Consider the following 19,636-nt stretch of genomic DNA (forward strand, 5'->3'; position numbering starts at 1 on the left):
CCCCAGCGACAGCTCTAAGCGTTCAGAGCATTTTGTTCTGAACGCTGAACAGAAGTACCCCTTTAAGGGAGCCAGGTGTCTCCAAGTAAGAAGCGGATTCAAGCCCCGAGCCCTCTCCTGAGACAATTACAATGTGGGTAGGCAGATCAACTAAACAACCAACTAATTATCGTTTATTATCGATTGTTTGTTTCAGTCCTACTGCATACTACTCCTGTACATATACTATTTTGGAACTAAGGAAACACAGTCACAGCTCAGCACAACTGCAGCATTTATCTGTCTTTGAGCACAGAAGATCAGAGCTGACCAGATTTGCATATGCAAATAAAGAAGAAGGTCCAGTTCTTAAGGAAAGCTCCGGATTCATACGTTTATTGAAGCATACACATATTAAAATCCATAGTAACTTGGTTACAACTAAATCATTCTGAACACACTGTTCTTATTCATAGTCTAATGACATAGTCTAGTGAGTTCAAAACGCATTAGTTGTGACCTAGTCGCTATGGATTTTAATATTTGTATGCTTTAATAAACTGGATTTGGACCTTTTACTTGAGAGCTGGACCTGCTTCTTTATTTGGATTTTCCAACTGTGGTTACAGTGATGTGAAGACGTTTTTGCCCCTTTTCAAATTTGTTCTATTTTTATTTATTTTTTTTATATCTGTCAAACTTGATTGTTTTAGAAGACTAGACTGCTTTTAATATCAGACAAATGTGACCAAAGTAATCACAAAATAATATTTTTAAATGATGATTCAATTTATTAAAATTTAAATGCTATTCAGCCATACCTGGCTTCATATTAAAGGGGTACTCGACTGGAAAAAAATAATAATAATAATAATAATAATCAACTGGTGCCAGAAAGTTAAACAGATTTGTAAATGACTTCTATTAAAAAAAATCTTAATCCTACCAGTACTTATCAGCTGTTGTATGATCCACAGGAAATTCTTTTATTTTTTAATTCCCTTTCTGCCTTACCACAGTGCTCTCTGCTTACACCTCTGTCTATTTTAGGAACTGTCCAGAGTAGGAGCATATCCCCATAGAAAACCTATCCTGCTCAGGGCAGTTCCTAAAATGGACAGTGGTGTCAGCAGAGAGCACTATGGTCAGGCAGAAAGGAAATTCAAAAAGAAAATAACTTCCTGTGGAGCATACAGCAGCTGATAAGTACTGGAAGGATTAAGATTTTTTAATAGAAGTATTTTACAAATCTGTTTAACTTTCTGTCACCAGTTGATTAATTTTTTTTTTCCCCAGTGGAGTACCCCTTTAACAAGTAACTGCCCCCGCCAGGTACTAAATCAATCCGTTTACCAAATTCAATTGACTCTTGAACTTCAATTTCACTAGTCACACCCAGGAACGATTACTGCCAGACCTGAGGAATCTAGACATCGCCAAATAGAAGCTGTCAAAGGGTACGTTAACAAAAGCGGACCCACAGCGTATTTTACGTTGCAGATCCACCACTGAAGGACCCCTGCATGGTGGCTTTACATGTGCCTGCTCTGAGCGGCAATACGCTGCTACAAGCAGACACACTGTAATGTGCAAGTTGCAGCGCGCATGCGCAGTATACTCGCACATTGCGGCAGCTCTCAGCCTAGCTCATAGAGCAGGGGGAGCAGCCACGATGTGTGCGAGTACACCACACATGCGCGGCAACTCACACATCGCAGTGTGTCTAATCGTAGCGGCATATTGCAGCTCCAAGCAGGCACATGTAAAGCCACCATGCAGCGGTCCTTCAGCGGCGGATGTGCAACGTAAAATACGCTCGTATGAACGTACCTTAAGGCCGGGTTTACACGGTCAAAAATGTGCAGAATGTCTGCCAGGAAAACACTGCATTGCATTTCCAAGCGGAATCCACAGAAAGAAAATACAAGTCTATTCTTTCTGCTGATGCCAGAATCGTGATTTCCCTGGCAGAAATATCTGCTGCAGAAATTCTGCCGTGTGCACAGTGCAGCAGAATCCCATTGAAATCAGTGGGACTCTGCTGCAGTGGAATGTCTGTGCGGAATATTCTGCACGGACATTCCGCCGTGTAAACATAGCCTCACAATGTAAAGAAGACTAGAAGGTCTCTATGTGTAGCACGTTATGCCATAATCTAAAAGTATTCGAACACAGATACAAAACAAAGTAATTAAAACAAATCTATAGCTATGGGTATGGAACTCCAGTCAGCCACAATAAGAACCATTATCCACAAAAGGGAAAAGCTTCACAGGAGTGGTTGATCTACCAAAAAAACATGAAGAGCCCACTGATGACTCATCAAGGGGTCACAAAAGAACTTACATGAACATCACTTGCCTTAGTTATGGTGTATGTACATGATTCAACAAGAATAAACAGTTGGCACAAATTACATCCATGTGAAAGCTGCACTGTGCAAAGCAATCCTGACCAAAATTAACACAAAAGCTGCTCTTGTGTTTGCCAAACCCCCAAGAATTTGGAAAAAACTTTTTCTGGACTGTTCAAAGATGAACATGTTGGATGGTGTGGATCATATGTTATATCTGGCATACTGACAACACCACATTCTACAATAGGAACAACATAATGGTCACGGAGAGGGGTTAGGGTAACTAATGGTCTGGCACCCTTCTTGGACCACTCCTGTTGCTAATGCTGGAGTTCATTATTTTCAGTCTACATGTTTCTCATTGATTGCTTTATGCTGTTATGTATTGTAATTTTGTATTCTAACTTTTGTCCATGCTCATAGGGTCCTCCATACCTACTTTTCTGCTGTACTCTGGTGCTTTTAACAATATGTCTTCAGTTTTTTTTATACGTGTTTTCAATTAAGATTCATTCATCTTTATTTTCTGTGTCTAGTGCACTTATATCTCATTTTGGTGTTGAATAAGAAGATACCAACAGCCAAACATGGCAGTGGAAGTCTAATGGCTTGGAGCTGCTTAACTTTTGCAGGATCTGGATGACACCGGCTGTTTTCAGCAGTGTACAAGGAAGCCCATTCAATACAAATGCTGGTAATTTGGCCTCCGTCTAAGATGAACATGGCAGGGTCTGTTATAATTCCACTGAGCAAGATCAAGAAAAATTTTTTTTAAATGCACAGTATATGTCTTTTTTTTTTACTACGGGACCCTATGTATGACAGATGCCACTGAGCGGCACCTGTCATTGGTATATGTCGGATGTACGTCTGGCACTTCTCTGACGTGTAAATCTGATAAACACTTCTTAGACGAGTGTGAAAGGAGCCTTAGGTGTCCTCAGTCATGTATGAACTAGCATTTTCAAAAATACCATGTGATATTTAATCCCTTAAGGACCACGGGTTTTTCTGTTTTTGCACTTTCGTTTTTTCCTCCTCACCTTTAAAAAATCATAACCCTTTCAATTTTGCACCTAAAAATCCAACTGATGGCTTATTTTGCGACACCAATTCTACTTTGTAATGATATCAGTCATTTTACCCAAAAATCTACGGCGAAAAGGGGAAAAAAATCATTGTGCAATGAAATTGAAGAAAAAACACCATTTTGTAAATTTTGTGGTCTTTCGTTTCTACACAGTACATTTTTCGGTAAAAATGACACCTTATCTTTATTCTGTAGGTCCATACGATTAAAATGATACCCTACTTATATAGGTTTGATTTTTTATTACTTCTGGAAAAAATCATAACTACATGCAGAAAAATTTATACGTTTAAAATAGTCATCTTCTGACCCCTATAACTTTTTTATTTTACAGCATATGGGGCGGTATTAGGGCTCATTTTTTGCGCAGTGATCTGAAGTTTTTAGCGGTACCATTTTTGCATTGATCAAACTGATCTTTTACACTGATCCCTACAAAGCCATAGCTTTGCATGGATCAGTGTTATAGGCGGTCGATTGCTCAAGCCTGCATCTCAGGCTTGGAGCAATCAATCACTGAAGGGACGCACCAGAGGAAGGTAAGAGGACCTCTGCTCACGTCCTAGCTGATTGGGACACCGCATTTTCACTGCGGTGGTCCCGATCAGCTCCACTGAGTAGCCGGGAAGCTTTTACTTTATTTTTAGACGCGGCGCTCAACTTTGAAGACCGCGTCTAAAGGGTTATTAGCACGCGGCACCGCGATCGCTGCCGTGCGCTATTAGCCCCGGGTCCCGGCCGGGACCGACCCGATATGACACGGGGTCACCGCGTGACCCCACATTATATCGCGGTAGCCGGCCAAGGATGTAAATATACATCCTTGGTCGTTAAGGGGTTAAATTTGTTTATTGAATACTGCTCTAAAAAGGAAACTCTGATGGAAAACACCTGAACGAAAGCCAAATGACACTTATTAGACTACCTTCGGGTCAATGAAAACATTTGCCATGTTTCAGGAGATTTATGATGCATACAGCAAAAGTACACTATAAACATGGTGTAAACAACCCATGCTAAAAAGAGACAAGCAGAACTCCATTTTCCTAGTATGTAGGAGTCCCAGGGGTCCTATAATTGCATGGAAATACCCCTGTGATGAAATTATATAGCCACAAGCTTTGCACTGGCAATTTTATAATTATCTGAAATACGTCTCAAAGTCTATAACAAAAGTAGTCTTAAAAACGTGTTTATGCCACTGGAATTAAAGGGGTACTCTGATGGAAAACATTTTTTTTTTAAAATAATCTGTTGTCAGAAAGTTATACAGATTTGCAAATTACTTCTATATAAAAATCTTAATCCTTCCAGTACTTATCAGCTGCTGTATACTACAGAGGAAGTTGTAAAATGATTTTCTGTCTGACCGCAGTGCTCTCTGCTGACACCTATTTCCATGTCAGGACAACAGTCCGGAGCAGGAGGGGTTTGCTATGGCGATTTTCGCCTACTCTGGACAATTCCTGACATGGACAGAGGTGTCAGCAGAGAGCACTGTGGTCAACTCAACTTCCTCTGTAGTATAGAGCAGCTGATAAGTACTGAAAGGGTTAAGATTTTTGAATAGAAGTAATTTACAAATCTGTTTAACTTTCTGGAGCCAGTTGATATGATAAAAATTGTTTTGCACTCAAGTATCCCTTTAAGGTGAGAGAAACATGTTTGTAAAATATTGTCTGAAGTTAAAACAATATTTCAAAATTTTACCAGAAAATTGATGGAAGTCCACAGATTCTCCATTGATATCACTGTAGTCTTGGGACTTGAATACCTCAGAATGGTAATCTGTAAAACAAAAGCATATTTGTAAGAGTAGTGATACACTGAACTTGTGAATAAAATGCTTTAAAGGGGTACTCCGGTGGAAATGTTTTTATTTTAAATCAACTGGTGCATGAAAGTTAAACAGATTTGTAAATTGCTACTATAATTGCTAAATCTTAAACTTTCCAGTACTTATCAGCTGCTGTATACTGCAGAGGAAGTTCTTTTCTTTTTTTATGTATTTTCTGTCTGACCCCAGTGCTCTCTGCTGACACCTCTGTTCATGTCAGGAACTGTCCAGAACAGGATAGGTTTGCTATGGAAATTGGCTTCTACTCTTTCTAAATTTGCTTCTGCTCTGGACAGTTCCTGACATGGACTGAGGTGTTAGCAGTGAGCACTGTGGACAGACAGAAAAGAAATTCAAAAAGAAAATAACTTTCCCTGTAGTAAACAGCACCTGATAAGTACTGGAAGGATTAAAAGGGGTACTCCACTGGAAAACATTTTTTTGCCTTAATCAACTGGTGCCAGAAAGTTAAACAGATTTGTAAATTACTTCTACTTAAAAATCTTAATCCTTCCAGTACTTATAAGCTGTTATATCCTCCACAGGAAGTCCTTTCCTTTTTGAATTTCCTTTCTGTTCTGTCCATTTTAGGAACTGTCCAGAGTAAAGCAAATCCCCATAGCAAACCTCTCCTGCTCTGGACAGTTCCTGATATGGACAGAGGTGTCAGCAGAGAGCACTGTGGTGAGACAGAAAGGAAATTCAAAAAGAAAAGAACTTCCTGTGAAACATACAGCAGCAGATAAGTAGGGGAAGGATTAAGATTTTTTAACAGAAGTAATTTACAAACCTGTTTAACTTTCTGGCACCAGTTGATTTTTAAAAAAATGCTTTCCAGCGGAGTACCCCTTTAAGATTTTTTAATAGGAGTAATTTACAAGTTTGTTTAATTTTCTGCCACCAGTTGATTTCAAATTAATTGTTCTCCACCGGAGTACCCCTTTAGCAACAAATAGACTTACATTTAAGAAATATTTAATTTGCTCAAACATGTGAATACAGTACTGTAAAGCTCATTTGGTTGTCGTTAATATATTTGAAGAAAGATTATATTTCTACTTTTTGGAATCTAAAGAAAATGAAAGTGGTGAAACCTAATTGTGATCCTGGGATGTTGTGTGCATGTACTGTGTGAAGTCTTCTGGATTTCTTCTGCTTTCCGTTTGCCAGCTATTCTATCTAGCTATCTATCCATCCATCTTTCTACCTACCTATCAGGATACCTTCTCTGTCACTTGGGGACCTAAAGTTTCCTCCCACCTTCCTTTCTCTGTTGTCACTAGCATTCAGCCTTATTGAGGGTTTACTACATTCATACATGTTCCTCGTAGATCATTATTGCTGTATGAGAAGGAATACTCAATTACGACATCACAGTATTTGACACGCCTCAGTGTCATATTCCAAGAGCTCACTCATCATTTGCACACTCATTTAAGTTACGTATTTTGTGTATTTTTAGATTTTCTGCTGCTGATTTTCCCACCCATTTACTTTAATACATAAAATACAATATGTATCCTCATACTGTATCTCCTGGATGGTAATAAGAATTTTGTAAAAACATTTCCTATTTTTAAAGGGGTACTCCGGTGCTAAGAAAGCCGCACCCCGTTAGCATCAGCCCCTTCCGTAGGCTTGCATTGAGGGGGTGGAGCCATGATGTCACACAGGGGCGGAGCCTTGACATCACTATGCTCCATCCCTGTGATCGCTAGTAATCAGACCCGGACGCTCCTGGGGCTGATGTTAAGAGGGTGCGGCGTGGAAGATCACGGGGGTCCCCAGCGGCGGGACCCCCGCGGTCAGGCATCTTATCCCCTATCCTTTGGATAGGGGATAAGATGTCTTAGCGCCGGAATACCCCTTTAATGCCACTCATTAAAAATAACAGGTTACACACTTTCCAGAGAAGCACAACATTGATACTACAAATAAGTTGCTTGGCCTTCAGTCAGCTGGTTGCTGCTGACACCACCCAGTCATCAATCTGTATTACTGCTGGGCAATGCAGGAGCCCAAACAGTGCCTTACTATAGAAATGGACCCTCGCAGAGAATTACACATCATCCATTTACATTGGATACCCATCTATAAGATCCATATGACTTAAAAAACAACTTTCAAATGGGATAATCATTTTATGGCTCTGTCCAAAAAAGTATTAAATTCACCAAATGCCCAGACCTTTTTATAAAGGGGCAAAAAATCCTCATAGACTACAGTTTACTTAAATTATAAATCTGTGTAAATTGCAAAAAATAAACTTTTCTTTGTTTGCTTCAACCACTTGACTACTACCCATAGACTAACCATGTCCTAACAGCAGTGCCACATGAGAAACCTTGGCGTTGGTGTGCGGCCTCAGGTATGTCCTTCATATAAGGATATACTGGCTAATGTCTCAATTTTAACATCAGTGTTGAGGGTTAGCCAATTTCATTGCTACATCCACCACAGTAGTGCACCTAAATTCTTGTACTGTATTATTCCAATTGTTACACATTCACACCGTCTATCTGGTGTAGGATGCCATTGTGGCACTTGTAGTCTGTTGCAGGCATCCCCCATTGAATGCATTTTTATGCTGGGGATCACCCTTAGCACAGACCACAAGGACAGGATCTGCTCCTCCAGTATACCTGTATATGCACAACTGCATTTGGGGTTGAGCACCTCCTGCCTGTCAGTTGCTCTTTTTTTCATGTCCTGACAGCCCAGCATGGTCCATGTGAAAATGTACCTGGTCAAGTAGGGCTAGCTAGGTTATTCCTATTATCTTTATATTTAAAGCATATGCCATAAAAGTCTTATAGGTGCAGGGCCCACCCTGAGGTCCTCTGGCCATTCCAGCATGCATGGTCGGGAAGCCGGAAAGGTTAATGGGAATTGCATTCCTTCAATGTGTTTTTTCTGCTGTATATATTAAGATCTGATAATCAACATGAACGATTGCTATTATTAAATTATTGAATTTCAGTTTACATGAAGGTATACATACTATGTACAGTCACGTCTTGCCCATTTGTTGTGCATGCCACTAAAAAAAAATCTCTCGTTAGGAAAGATTTTAAGCTGTTGACTCTTCTGTATGCAATGCTGTTTTTGCCTATCAAGGCCATATGAGTGAATGCTTTTATAGCATGAAAAAGCATAAAATGAAACTGTTTCCAAGTCTGTTCTTTCACTTCATAATGGCATACACGGAACTAATGGTTCACGTTTCAGACATCCAGGAAATCACGTGGGGTCCCAGCGGTCTGACCCCCTGCGATAGGACACTTATCCTCTATCCATGAAAAAATGTTCAGTTCCCTGGACTACCCCTTTAACCCCTTAAGGACCGGGGTTTTTTCCGTTTTTGCATTTTCGTTTTTTGCTCGTTGCCTTTAAAAAATCATAACTCTTTCAATTTTGCACCTAAAAATCCATATGATGGCTTATATTTTGCACCACCAATTCTACTTTGTAATGACGTCAGTCATTTTGCCCAAAAATCTACGGTGAAATGGGAAAAAAAATCATTGTGCGACAAAATTGAAAAAAAAAACGCTGTTTTGTAACTTTTGGGGGCTTCCGTTTCTACGTAGTACATTTTTCGGTAAAAATGACACCTGATATTTATTCTGTAGGTCCATACGATTAAAATGATACCCTACTTATATAGGTTTGATTTTGTCGGACTTCTGGAAAAAATCATAACTACATGCAGGAAAATTAATACGTTTAAAATTGTCATCTTCTGACCCCTATAACTTTTTTATTTTTCCGTGTATGGGGCGGTATGAGGACTCATTTTTTGCGCCGTGATCTGAAGTTTTTAACGGTACCATTTTTGCATTGATAGGACTTATTGATCGATATGATATAAAAAGATATTAAATGATATAAAAAGTGACCAAAAATGCACTATTTTGGACTTTGGAATTTTTTTGCGCGCACGCCATTGACCGAGCAGTTTAATTAATGATATATTTTTATAATTCGGACATTTCCGCACGCGGTGATACCATATATGTTTATTTTTATTTACACTGTGTTTTTTTTTTCTTATTGGAAAAGGGGGGTGATTCAAACTTTTAATAGGGGAGGAGTTAAATGGTCTTTATTCACTTTTTTTTTCACTTTTTTTTGCAGTGTTATAGCTCCCATAGGGACCTATAACACTGCACACACTGATCTTCATCATTGATCACTGGTTTCTCATAGGAAACCAGTGATCGATGATTCTGCCGCATGACTGCTCATGCCTGGATCTCAGGCACTGAGCAGTCATTCGGCGATCGGACAGCGAGGAGGCAGGAAGGGGCCCTCCCGCTGTCCTGTCAGCTGTTCGGGATGCCGCGATTAGCCGCGGTTATCCCGAACTGCCCGACTGAGCTAGCCGGGAACTTTCACTTTTAGCCGCGCGGCTCAGCTCTAAAGGGTTAATAGCGCGCGGCGCCGCGATCGGCGCTGCGCGCTATTAGAGGCGGGTCCCGGCTTCACTATGACGCCGGGCCCGTCGTGATATCACGCGGGGTTACTGTGTAACCCCACGTTATATTAGAAGAGCAGGACCAAGGACGTACCGGTACGTCCTTGGTCCTTAAGGGGTTAAACACCATTTTAAAGGGGTACTCCGGTGAAAACCTTTTTTTCTTTTAAATCAACTGTTGGCAGAAAGTTAAACATATTTGTAAATTACTACTATTAAAAAATCTTAATCCTTCCAGTACTTATTAGCTGCTGAATGCTACAGAGGAAATTCCTTTCTTTTTGGAACACTGATGACATCACGAGCACAGTGCTCTCTGCTGACATCTCTGTCCATTTTAGCAACCATGCATAGCAGATGTATGCTAAGGGCAGCATGGTGGCTCAGTGGTTAGCACTGCTGCCTTGCAGTGCTGGGGACTTGGGTTCAAATCCCACTAAGGACAACAATAAATAAAGCGTTATTATTATTATAATAACGTCAGCAGAGAAAACTGTGCTCGTGATGTCATCAGAGAGCATTCCAAAAAGAAAATAATTTCCTCTGTAGTAGTCAGCAGCTAATAAGTACAGGAAGGATTAAGATTTTTTAATAGAAGTAATTTACAAATATGTTTAACTTTCTGCCACCAGTTGATTTAAAAGTAAAAAGGTTTTCACCGGAGTATCCCTTTAAGGTGTTTATTGATACACCCTTCTGTTCCTAAGATTCCTAAGATTTCTAGGTTTATAGCTTGTGTGATTATTCAGGGAATCAGTCAGATGGAGGTGAACCTAATTTTAATAATGGGAGTGACGGTGATGGGCGGGATTATACAGTCAGGGGGTGTGAATGTTTTACATTGAGGGGAGTGTATGCCTAATACACACCCTAGACTATATAATTCTGCCCATTAACGGATAAAGAGATAATATATATATATATATATATATATATATATATATATATACTTAATTTGAATAGACACTTAATTATTACATTGATATGGCGGTCCTAGATCCCCACTTATCTTGATCTTGATGTATGTGTGAATAAACAGAATTTAAAGAAAGTGAAGTCACTAAGTCAGAATCCCACTCCAGAGGTAACGGCTACAACAAGGCTTCACAATTAATCATTTCTAACAATTGCTTACTTATGACTTCTTAGGGACAAAGCGTTAATAATTTACCCCTGTTACTAAGTAATGTCCTATTTTGTCATTACTTGCATTAGAAAGGAGCCACTTCCACGTCATATAACCATGGGTAACTTCCACAATGTGAACAAGTAGATCTCCTGAACAAAACCAGGTCTAACGTATGTAGCATGTATACTACTTCCTTCATATACTTATCCTTGGTCCATCTAGATCTGCAGCTAGCACAAAATATAAATCTGGGAATAATAATTTTAAAAAGATGACTTCAGCAGGAAATGTCAGCTGTGCCCAACTTCCCAGAGGCTGCCTATACCTTCATTTCCCCACTGTGCAATGGAAACCATTACATACAGGGATTATAGACCTCATTTCTATTGTCCCATATGCATAAAAAATGGTTTAGGCTGAATATATAGAATATCTTTACATAAATGTATAACTTGAAAAAACTGAAACTGTAGACAACTTAACAGGACTGCACAATATGAAATAAAAGCGCAATTGCGATTATGTAGGTAAATATTGTGATTTCAATATGCAATTGCGATATAATAAACAAATGGTGAAATCCCCCCCATTTCATGTCCAATACCCTTGTTTCATATAAACAACCTCAGAGTCTGCCGGGTCACGACTACAGGGCCGGAGTATCGTGATGTCCCCAGCGGCGGGACCCCCACAATCAGACATCTTATCCCCTATGCTTTGGATAGGGGATAAGATGTCTTAGGGCCGGAGTACCCCTTTAACCCCTTAAGGACGCAGCCCTTTTTCACCTTAAGGACTGAGCCCTTTTTCGCAATTCTGACCACCGTCGCTTTATGAATTAATAACACAAAAATGCTTTTACCAAATATTCTGATTCTGAGACAGTTTTTTCGTGACATATTCTACTTTATTTTAGTGGTAAATTTTCGGCATTAATTGCATCTTTTTTGGTGAAAAATCCCAAAATTTCATGAAAATTTAGAAAATTTAGCATTTTTCTAACTTTGAAGCTCTCTAATTGTAAGGAAAATGGATAGTCACAATAAATTTTATTTTTCTTCACAAATACAAGATGTCCACTTTATGTTGGAATCATAAAATGGACATATTTTTGCTTTTTGAAAAAATTTGAGAGCTTCAAAGTAGAGCAGCAATTTTCAAAAAATTCATGAAAATTGCTAAATCTGAAGCGACAGATGTTACAGAACTACAACTCCCAGCATGCCTGGGCAGTCTAGGCATGCTGAGAGTTGTAGTTTGGCAACATCTGGAGGGCTACCGTTTGGGCACCACTATAACAGTGGTCTCCAATCTGTGACCCTCCAGATGTTGCAAAACTACAACTCCCAGCATGGCTGTCTGGGCATGCTGGGAGTTGCAGTTTGGCCTTCCTAGTGGTTGCCACAGTAAAGATCGTTTTACTTTCACCTTCAATTCCCCCCCCCCCCCCCCCCCCCCCCCCCACTGACGATTCCCTACCTGAGCCAGGATCCAGCAGTCTCCAGCGAAGATCCCGGGTCTCCAGGCATCTTTTCCTGCAGGTACGGCCTCCATCTTCTTCCCACAATCCCCTCGACATCCAGGGGCGGGCAGAATGTGGGGTTGCCATGGCAACCCCCTGTCCTGCGCTGCCATTGGTCAAAACTCCGTTCTGCTAATGGCAGGGGATAGGAGGAGATCACAGCTCTGCGACCTCACTCCTATCCCTTAGGCTAATCGGGGCTGTCGCTGACAACTCCGATCAGCCCTATTTTCCGGGTGATCGGGTAACCAGAGACCCGATCACCCGGAATTGGAGAAAATTGCATGTCTGAATTGACATGCGATTTTCTCCGATCACCGACATGGGGGGGGTCTCAGGACCCCCCTGGGTGATGTGCCGGGATGCCTGCTGAATAATTTCAGCAGGCATCCCGATCCGGTCCCCAACTGGCTAGCGGCGGGGACCGGAATTCCCACGGGCGTATCCATATGCCCTCAGTCCTTAAGGACTCGGGATGCAGGGCGTATCCATACGCCCTGTGTCCTGAACAGGTTAAAGGGGTACTCCGCTGCTCAGCGTTTGGAACAAACTGTACCGAACACTGGAGCTGGCACCGGGAGCGTGTGACTTCATAGCCACGCCCCCAGTTTGTTCCAAACGCTGAGCAGCAGAGTACCCCTTTAAAGGACCGAGAAGGGGGTTCATTTTTTCCTCGCTTTCTAATAGCCATAACGCTTTCAATTAAGATATGAGGATTGTTGTTTTTTTTGCACCACCGATTGTACTTTGTAAAGTATTTTACCCTAAAATCTATGGTGAATCGAAAAAATATTATATTTTTGGGGAGAAATTGGGGGGAAAAAAACAAACAAATTTAGCAACTTTTAGGGGCAGGGGTTTATTCTATCCAGTGCATTTTTTGGTGAAAATTACACATTGGACCTCATTTACTAAGCTGAAACCGACCAGTTTTTGTCGGGATATTTTGGCACTGAGTGTCTGCGACATGTCTGCGCCAGGAAAATCTGACAAACCTGACATTGAACTGTGAAAAGCTGAAAGGAGGGCGTGGTCTGTTGCAAAGGAGGTGTGGTTGGTTCAAAAGGGGCGTGGTTTCACAACCCGACCTATTTACAACTGAATTCACAGAAAATCCTGTGGATAAATGGCTGGAAATTTTCCCCTAGAAAAAGCTGGTCAGAAAATGTTCCCGACTTGTAAATCTGTGATCCCCAAGGGCATCACTAGGCACTATGGGGGCATTATATCTGAAGGGCACATTACAAGGGGCATTATATCTGAGGGGCACATTACAGGGGGAATTATATCTGAGGGGCACATTACAGGGGGTGTTATATCTGAGGGGCACATTACAGGGGGCATTATATCTGAGGGGCACATTACAGGGGGCATTATATCTGAAGGGCACATTACAGGGGGCATCAGATCTGAGGGGCACAGGACAGGGGGCATTTAATGTAAGGGGCACATCACAGGGGGAATTATATGAGAGGGGCACATATGATGGGGCATTATATGTTAGGGACACAGGACAGGGGGCATTCTTATTATGTCGGGAGCACAGGACAGGGGGCATTGTGTGGTAGTATTATATTCAGAGGGTACATTGTGTGGTAGTAATATATTCTAAGCGTGCAGTGTGTGGTAGTATTCTATTCAGAGGGTACAGTGTGTGGCAGCATTATATTCAGAGGGTTCAGTGTTTGGTAGTATTATATTCAAAGAGTGCAGTGTGTGGCAGTATTATATTCAGAGGGTACAGTGTGTATTAGGGATCGACCGATATCAGTTTTTTAGGGCCGATACCGATAATCGGTGCAGGTTAGGGCCGATAGCCGATAACTTATACCGATATTCCGGTATAAGTTATCGGCTATTTAACCCCCTGCGACACCACTGCAGATCATTGATTTAAAGCGGGCGCTTTAAATCAATGATCTGCAGTGGCTTTTGCAGGGCCATAGGCTTCTCTCCCCTACTTGTCAGGGTGGTCCGGGCCATCCATCGTTCCTGTAGTGTCCGGGGGCGTTCCGGGTGGAGGGTGAACCGGTCCGGGCTTTCCTTCTTCTCCAGCGGTCATCTTCTCCACTCCGGGCAGGCTCCGGCCTAGTACGCTGCATAGACGCCGCTGCGCAGTGACGCCCGTGCGCAGCGACGCACCTGACGTCACGGCGTAGCGGCGTCTATTCAGCGTACTAGGCCGGAGCCTGCCCGGAGTGGAGAAGATGACCGCCGGAGAAGAAGGACAGCCCGGACCGGTTCACTCTTCACCCGGAACGCCCCCGGACACTACAGGAAGGATGGATGGCCCGGACCACCCCCATTACGGGTAAGTTTAATTTTTTTATTGACTCGGAGGGTGGGGGAGGGGCCCGACCAGTATAGCGGTAAGGGCAAAAATCCATACCGGTAAACCACCCAGCATCACGGTGGGTCGGGGGTGCGGTGCAGCGGTCGCGGTGCGGGCGGTGCATTATCGGCAAGATAATTGCCGATACCGATAATGCCCAAAATCGTGATTATCGGCCGATAATATCGGCCATACCCATAATCGTTCGATCCCTAGTGTGTATCAGTATTATATTCAGAGAGCGCAGTGTGTATCAGGGTTATAATAATTATGGTTTTTATATAAAGGATCAGGTTGCGCTGACATAGTGAGGAGCCATTTGGGCGTCACATTCTGCAGAGAGAAGATTGCGCTGGATGAATTCATGGCGGTATGTACCATCTGAATTAGATAAGGAAAGACTATATAGAAAATGTCACTTATAGTCACTGATATCATTGTGTATTCTACTCACTATAGAGAAAACGTCACCTGCAGTCACTGATATCAGTGTATTCTCCACACTATAGAGAAGATGTCACCTGTAGTCACTGATAGCATTGTGTATTCTCCTCACTATAGAGAAGACGTCACCTGTATCCACTGATAACATTGTGTCTTCTCACTATAGAGAAGACGTCACCTGTGGTCACTAATATCATTGTGTATTCTCCTCACTATAGAGAGGTCACCTGTAGTCACTGATTTTGTGTATTCTACTCACTATAGAGATGTCACCTGTAGTCACTGATATTGTGTATTCTCCACACTATAGAGATGTCACCTGTGGTCACTGATATCATTGTGTATTCTCCACACTATAGAGAAGATGTCACCTGTAGTCACTGATAGCACTGTGTATTCTCCTCACTATAGAGAAGACGTCACCTGTAGTCACTGATAACATTGTGTATTCTCACTATAGAGAAGTCACCTGTGGTCACTAATATCATTGTGTATTCTCCTCACTATAGAGAGGTCACCTGTAGTCACTGATTTTGTGTATTCTCCTCACTATAGAGATGTCACCCGTAGTCATTGATATTGTGTATTCTCCTCACTATAGAGAAGATGTCACCAGTGGTCACTGATATCATTGTGTATTTTCCTCACTATAGAGAAGATGTCACCTGTAGTCACTGATATCATTGTGTTTTCTCTTCACTATAGAGTAGACGTCACCTGTAATCACTGATATCATTGTGTATTCCCTTCACTATAGAGAAGACGTCACCTGTAGTCACTAATATAATTGTGTATTCTCCTCACTAGAGATGTCACCTGTAGTCACTGATATTATTGTGTATTCTCCTCACTATAGAGAAGACGTCACTTGTAGTCACTGATATTATTGTCTATTCTCCTCACTATAGAGATGTCACCTGTAGTCAGTGATATCATTGTCTATTCTCCTCACTATAGAGAAGACGTCACTTGTAGTCACTGAAATCATTGTGTATTCTCACTATAGAGATGCCACCAGTAATCACTGATATCATTGTGTATTCTCCTCACTATAGAGAAGATTTCCCCTGTAGTCACTGATATTATTGTGTATTCTCCTCACTATAGAGAAGATGTCCCCTGTAGTCACTGATATCATTGTGTATTCTCCTCACTATAGAGAAGACGTCCCCTGTAGTCACTGATATCATTGTGTATTCTCCTCACTATAGAGAAGATGTCACCTGTAGTCACTGATATCATTGTGTACCTCCTCACTATAGAGAAGATGTCACCTGAAGTCACTAATACCATTGTGTATTCTTCTCACTATAGAGAAGACGTCACCACTAGTCACTGATATTATTGTGTATTCTCCTCACTATAGAGATGTCACCTGTAGTCACTGATATCATTGTGTATTCTCCTCACTATAGAGAAGACGTCACCTATAGTCACTGATATCATTGTATATTCTCCTCACTATAGAGAAGACATAACCTGTAGTCACTGATATCATTGTGTATTATCCTCACTATAGAGATGTCACCTGTAGTCACTGATATCATTGTGTATGCCACCTGACTGTCCCATCAGAGCTGTAGTCACTTGTAAGTTCTGCAGTTATGATGGGTGAAACAACAACTCCCAGCATAACCTTGGTTATTTGAGTATGTTAACTTGTGTTGTCCTTATTAAGTATGATGGTGTGGACCCGTGCCCCAGATTTTTTAAGTCCCTAGCTATGCCACTGGTGATCCCCATAGTAAATAAGGTGGAATCCTGCAAGTCGGCAACAACATTTCCCATTAGTAAAAACCTGACACACTTAGTAAATGAGGCCCATTATCTTTATTCTGCAGGTCCATACAATTACAGCGATACCCAATTTACATAGGTTTTGTTTTAATTTACTACCTAAAAATTACATCTTGTTTGAAAAAAATAAATAAATCAGTATGCTTAAAGGGGTACTCCACTGGAAAATATTTTTCTTTAAATGAACTTGTGCCAGAAAGTTAAACAGATTTGTAAGTTACTTCTATTTAAAAATCTTAATCCTTCCAGTACTTATCAGCTGATGTATGCTCCAGAGGAAGTTCTTTTCTTTTTGAATTTCCTTTCTGTCTGACCACAGTGCTCTCTGCTGACGCCTCTGTCCATGTTAGGAACTGTCCAGAGTAGGAGCAAATCCCCATTAGAAACCTCTCCGGCTCTGGACAGTTCCTAAAATGAACAGAGGTGTCAGCAGAGAGCACTGAGGTCAGATAAAAAGGAAATTCAAAAAAGGAAAGAACTTCATCTGCAAAATATAGCTGCTTATAAGTACTGGAAGGATTAAAGGAGTACTCTGAAGCAAAACTTTTCTCCACCAATAGCAAGCATTGCCGAAGTTATATAACATAATAAATCACCTCCATTGACTTGCAGGCAGCCATCACTGTGTTTTGTGAAAACCGGAAGTACAGCTGGTCTGTGTTGATTATGACTTTCGTTCCCTATTATGCAGCCGTCCGCAGCCATCTTGGGAACTAAGCGTCATCCCCACACCCTCGAGACGGTCACTCCCAATCCTAAATATGTATGCCCCCTTCATTTGCTCAGCCGGCATTCGTTCGGCTGAGTAAACGCCTCCCCTGCCTCCCTCCTATCATGCTGAGCTGCGCGCGCCTGCGCACTCAGCATTTACTTTGGAGCAGGCATGTGATCTTCCTTGTCCAGTAATATCCCTGATAGTTACGCTGGCATAACAATCAGGATTATTCACAAAAGGACTTACACATAAAAGTAACGTAACACCCGTCCTATGCGAATGACCAAATGCAAAACGGACCTAATGATTCACAATAGTCTGCCAATTGGGGAGGGGAGAGCAGGAGGGAGGGGAGGGGCTGAGGAGGGAGGCACAGAGGGACAGGAACTTGAAGCAAGGCAGCATGGGGGATGATGATTTTTACGTCACCCTCCACACCTCCATAACCAGGAAGTGCCATGAAATACGGATCGCTGCACCGGGAGAACGGCTGGACCAATTGCAACAAGAAGTACATGGCCAGAGAGGTACAGCCATGGGGAACATTTGGGGGATATACATTTATGAATCAGAGTACTCCTTTAAGATTTTAAAATGAAGTAATTTACAAATCTTTTTACCTTCCTGGCACCAGCTGATCTTTTTTAAATAAAATCAACTGGTGCCGTACCCCTTTAAATTGTCCTCTTCTGACCCCTATTATTTTTCAGTATACTGGGCTGTATAAGGGCTTATTTTTTGCGCCATGATCTGTAGTTTTTATAAGTACCATTTTTGTTTTGATGGGACTTTTTGATCACTTTTTTTCTGGTATATGAAGTGACCAAAAAAATCCTGGAATTTAGTATTTTCTTACTTTTATGCCATTGACTGTGCTGTTTCATTAAAGTTATATTTTAATAGTTTAGACATTTACACACGAGGCGAAAGCACATATGTTTATTTTTGTTTACATTATTTTATTTAAAAATGGGGAAAAGGGGGGTGACTTAGGGTAGGGTCACACAACACATATCTGCCAGTGACTGACCATTAGTGTGCCTCCTGCTGTTCCCCCCTGCTCGCAGTGGCAATCAGCCACTCCGAGCAGTCACACAGGGCAAATCACTGTGCAAGTTACTGCAGGCAGTGTACTCTGACATCACGGCCGCTCTCCAATGTCTGTGAGTAAACTGTGAGGGTGCAGCAACTCACAGGCCCCTGTGTGACTGCTCGGAGTAGCGGATTGCCGCTGTGAGCAGGGCGAACACCTGGAGACACACAAAAGGTCGGGTAGAGGGCAGATCCCCAGCGTAAAATACACTGCGGATCTATGTCGTATGACCCTAAACCTTAAACTTTTATTAAGGGAGGGGCATATTCACATTTATAACTTTTTTTTACAATTTTTAGGGCAGTGTTTTCCAAACAGTGTGTCTCCAGTTGTTGCAATGCTACAACTCCCAACATGCCCAGACAGCCAAAAGCATGATGGGAGTTGTACTTTTGCAACAGCTGGAAACACATTAGGAATATTACTTGCAATCTTGTGATTGCAGACACTGATATAGCTCTATAGCAAAGAACTGATCAGCGTTATCGGCACTCCATGACTACAGGCTTCTGAGGCTTCCTGCATTATTGGAGCGCCTATTGGACGAGCCGGAGGCAGGTAGGGAACCTCCGCCCGGCCTCTCAGCTGATCTGGGGTGTCCCGATCAGCTCCACTGAGCTACTGGCATGTGCTTTCTGCATTTTATATGCCGCAATCAACTTTGATTGCGGCATCTAAAGGGTTAATGCCAGACATCACCCGTATCAGTGATGCCCGGCATTAGCCAACATGAAGCGAGCTCAGCTCCTGAGCTCGCTTCATAGACCCCCACCCCATGGCTGCACTATATATATGTATATATATATACGGTGGCTATCTGTGGTGGGGTTAAGGCACCTCCTCCCAGCGCTAGGCACTGCTGGGA

General features: G+C 41.8%; 1 protein-coding gene across 2 annotated transcripts in view; it reads right to left on the minus strand.

The window, feature by feature from the left end:
• The window catches only part of BEND7 (BEN domain containing 7), a 90,746-nt gene that overhangs the window by 54,812 nt on the left and 16,298 nt on the right, over positions 1–19,636 (minus strand). For both annotated transcript variants that reach the window (XM_056573356.1, XM_056573357.1), the window contains exon 2: positions 5,136–5,213. In XM_056573356.1, coding sequence (XP_056429331.1) covers positions 5,136–5,213 — 78 coding nt within the window. The remainder of the gene's footprint in view (positions 1–5,135; positions 5,214–19,636) is intronic.

Source organism: Hyla sarda, chromosome 4, assembly GCF_029499605.1.
Source record: "Hyla sarda isolate aHylSar1 chromosome 4, aHylSar1.hap1, whole genome shotgun sequence".
In the NCBI taxonomy this organism is placed as follows: domain Eukaryota; kingdom Metazoa; phylum Chordata; class Amphibia; order Anura; family Hylidae; genus Hyla; species Hyla sarda.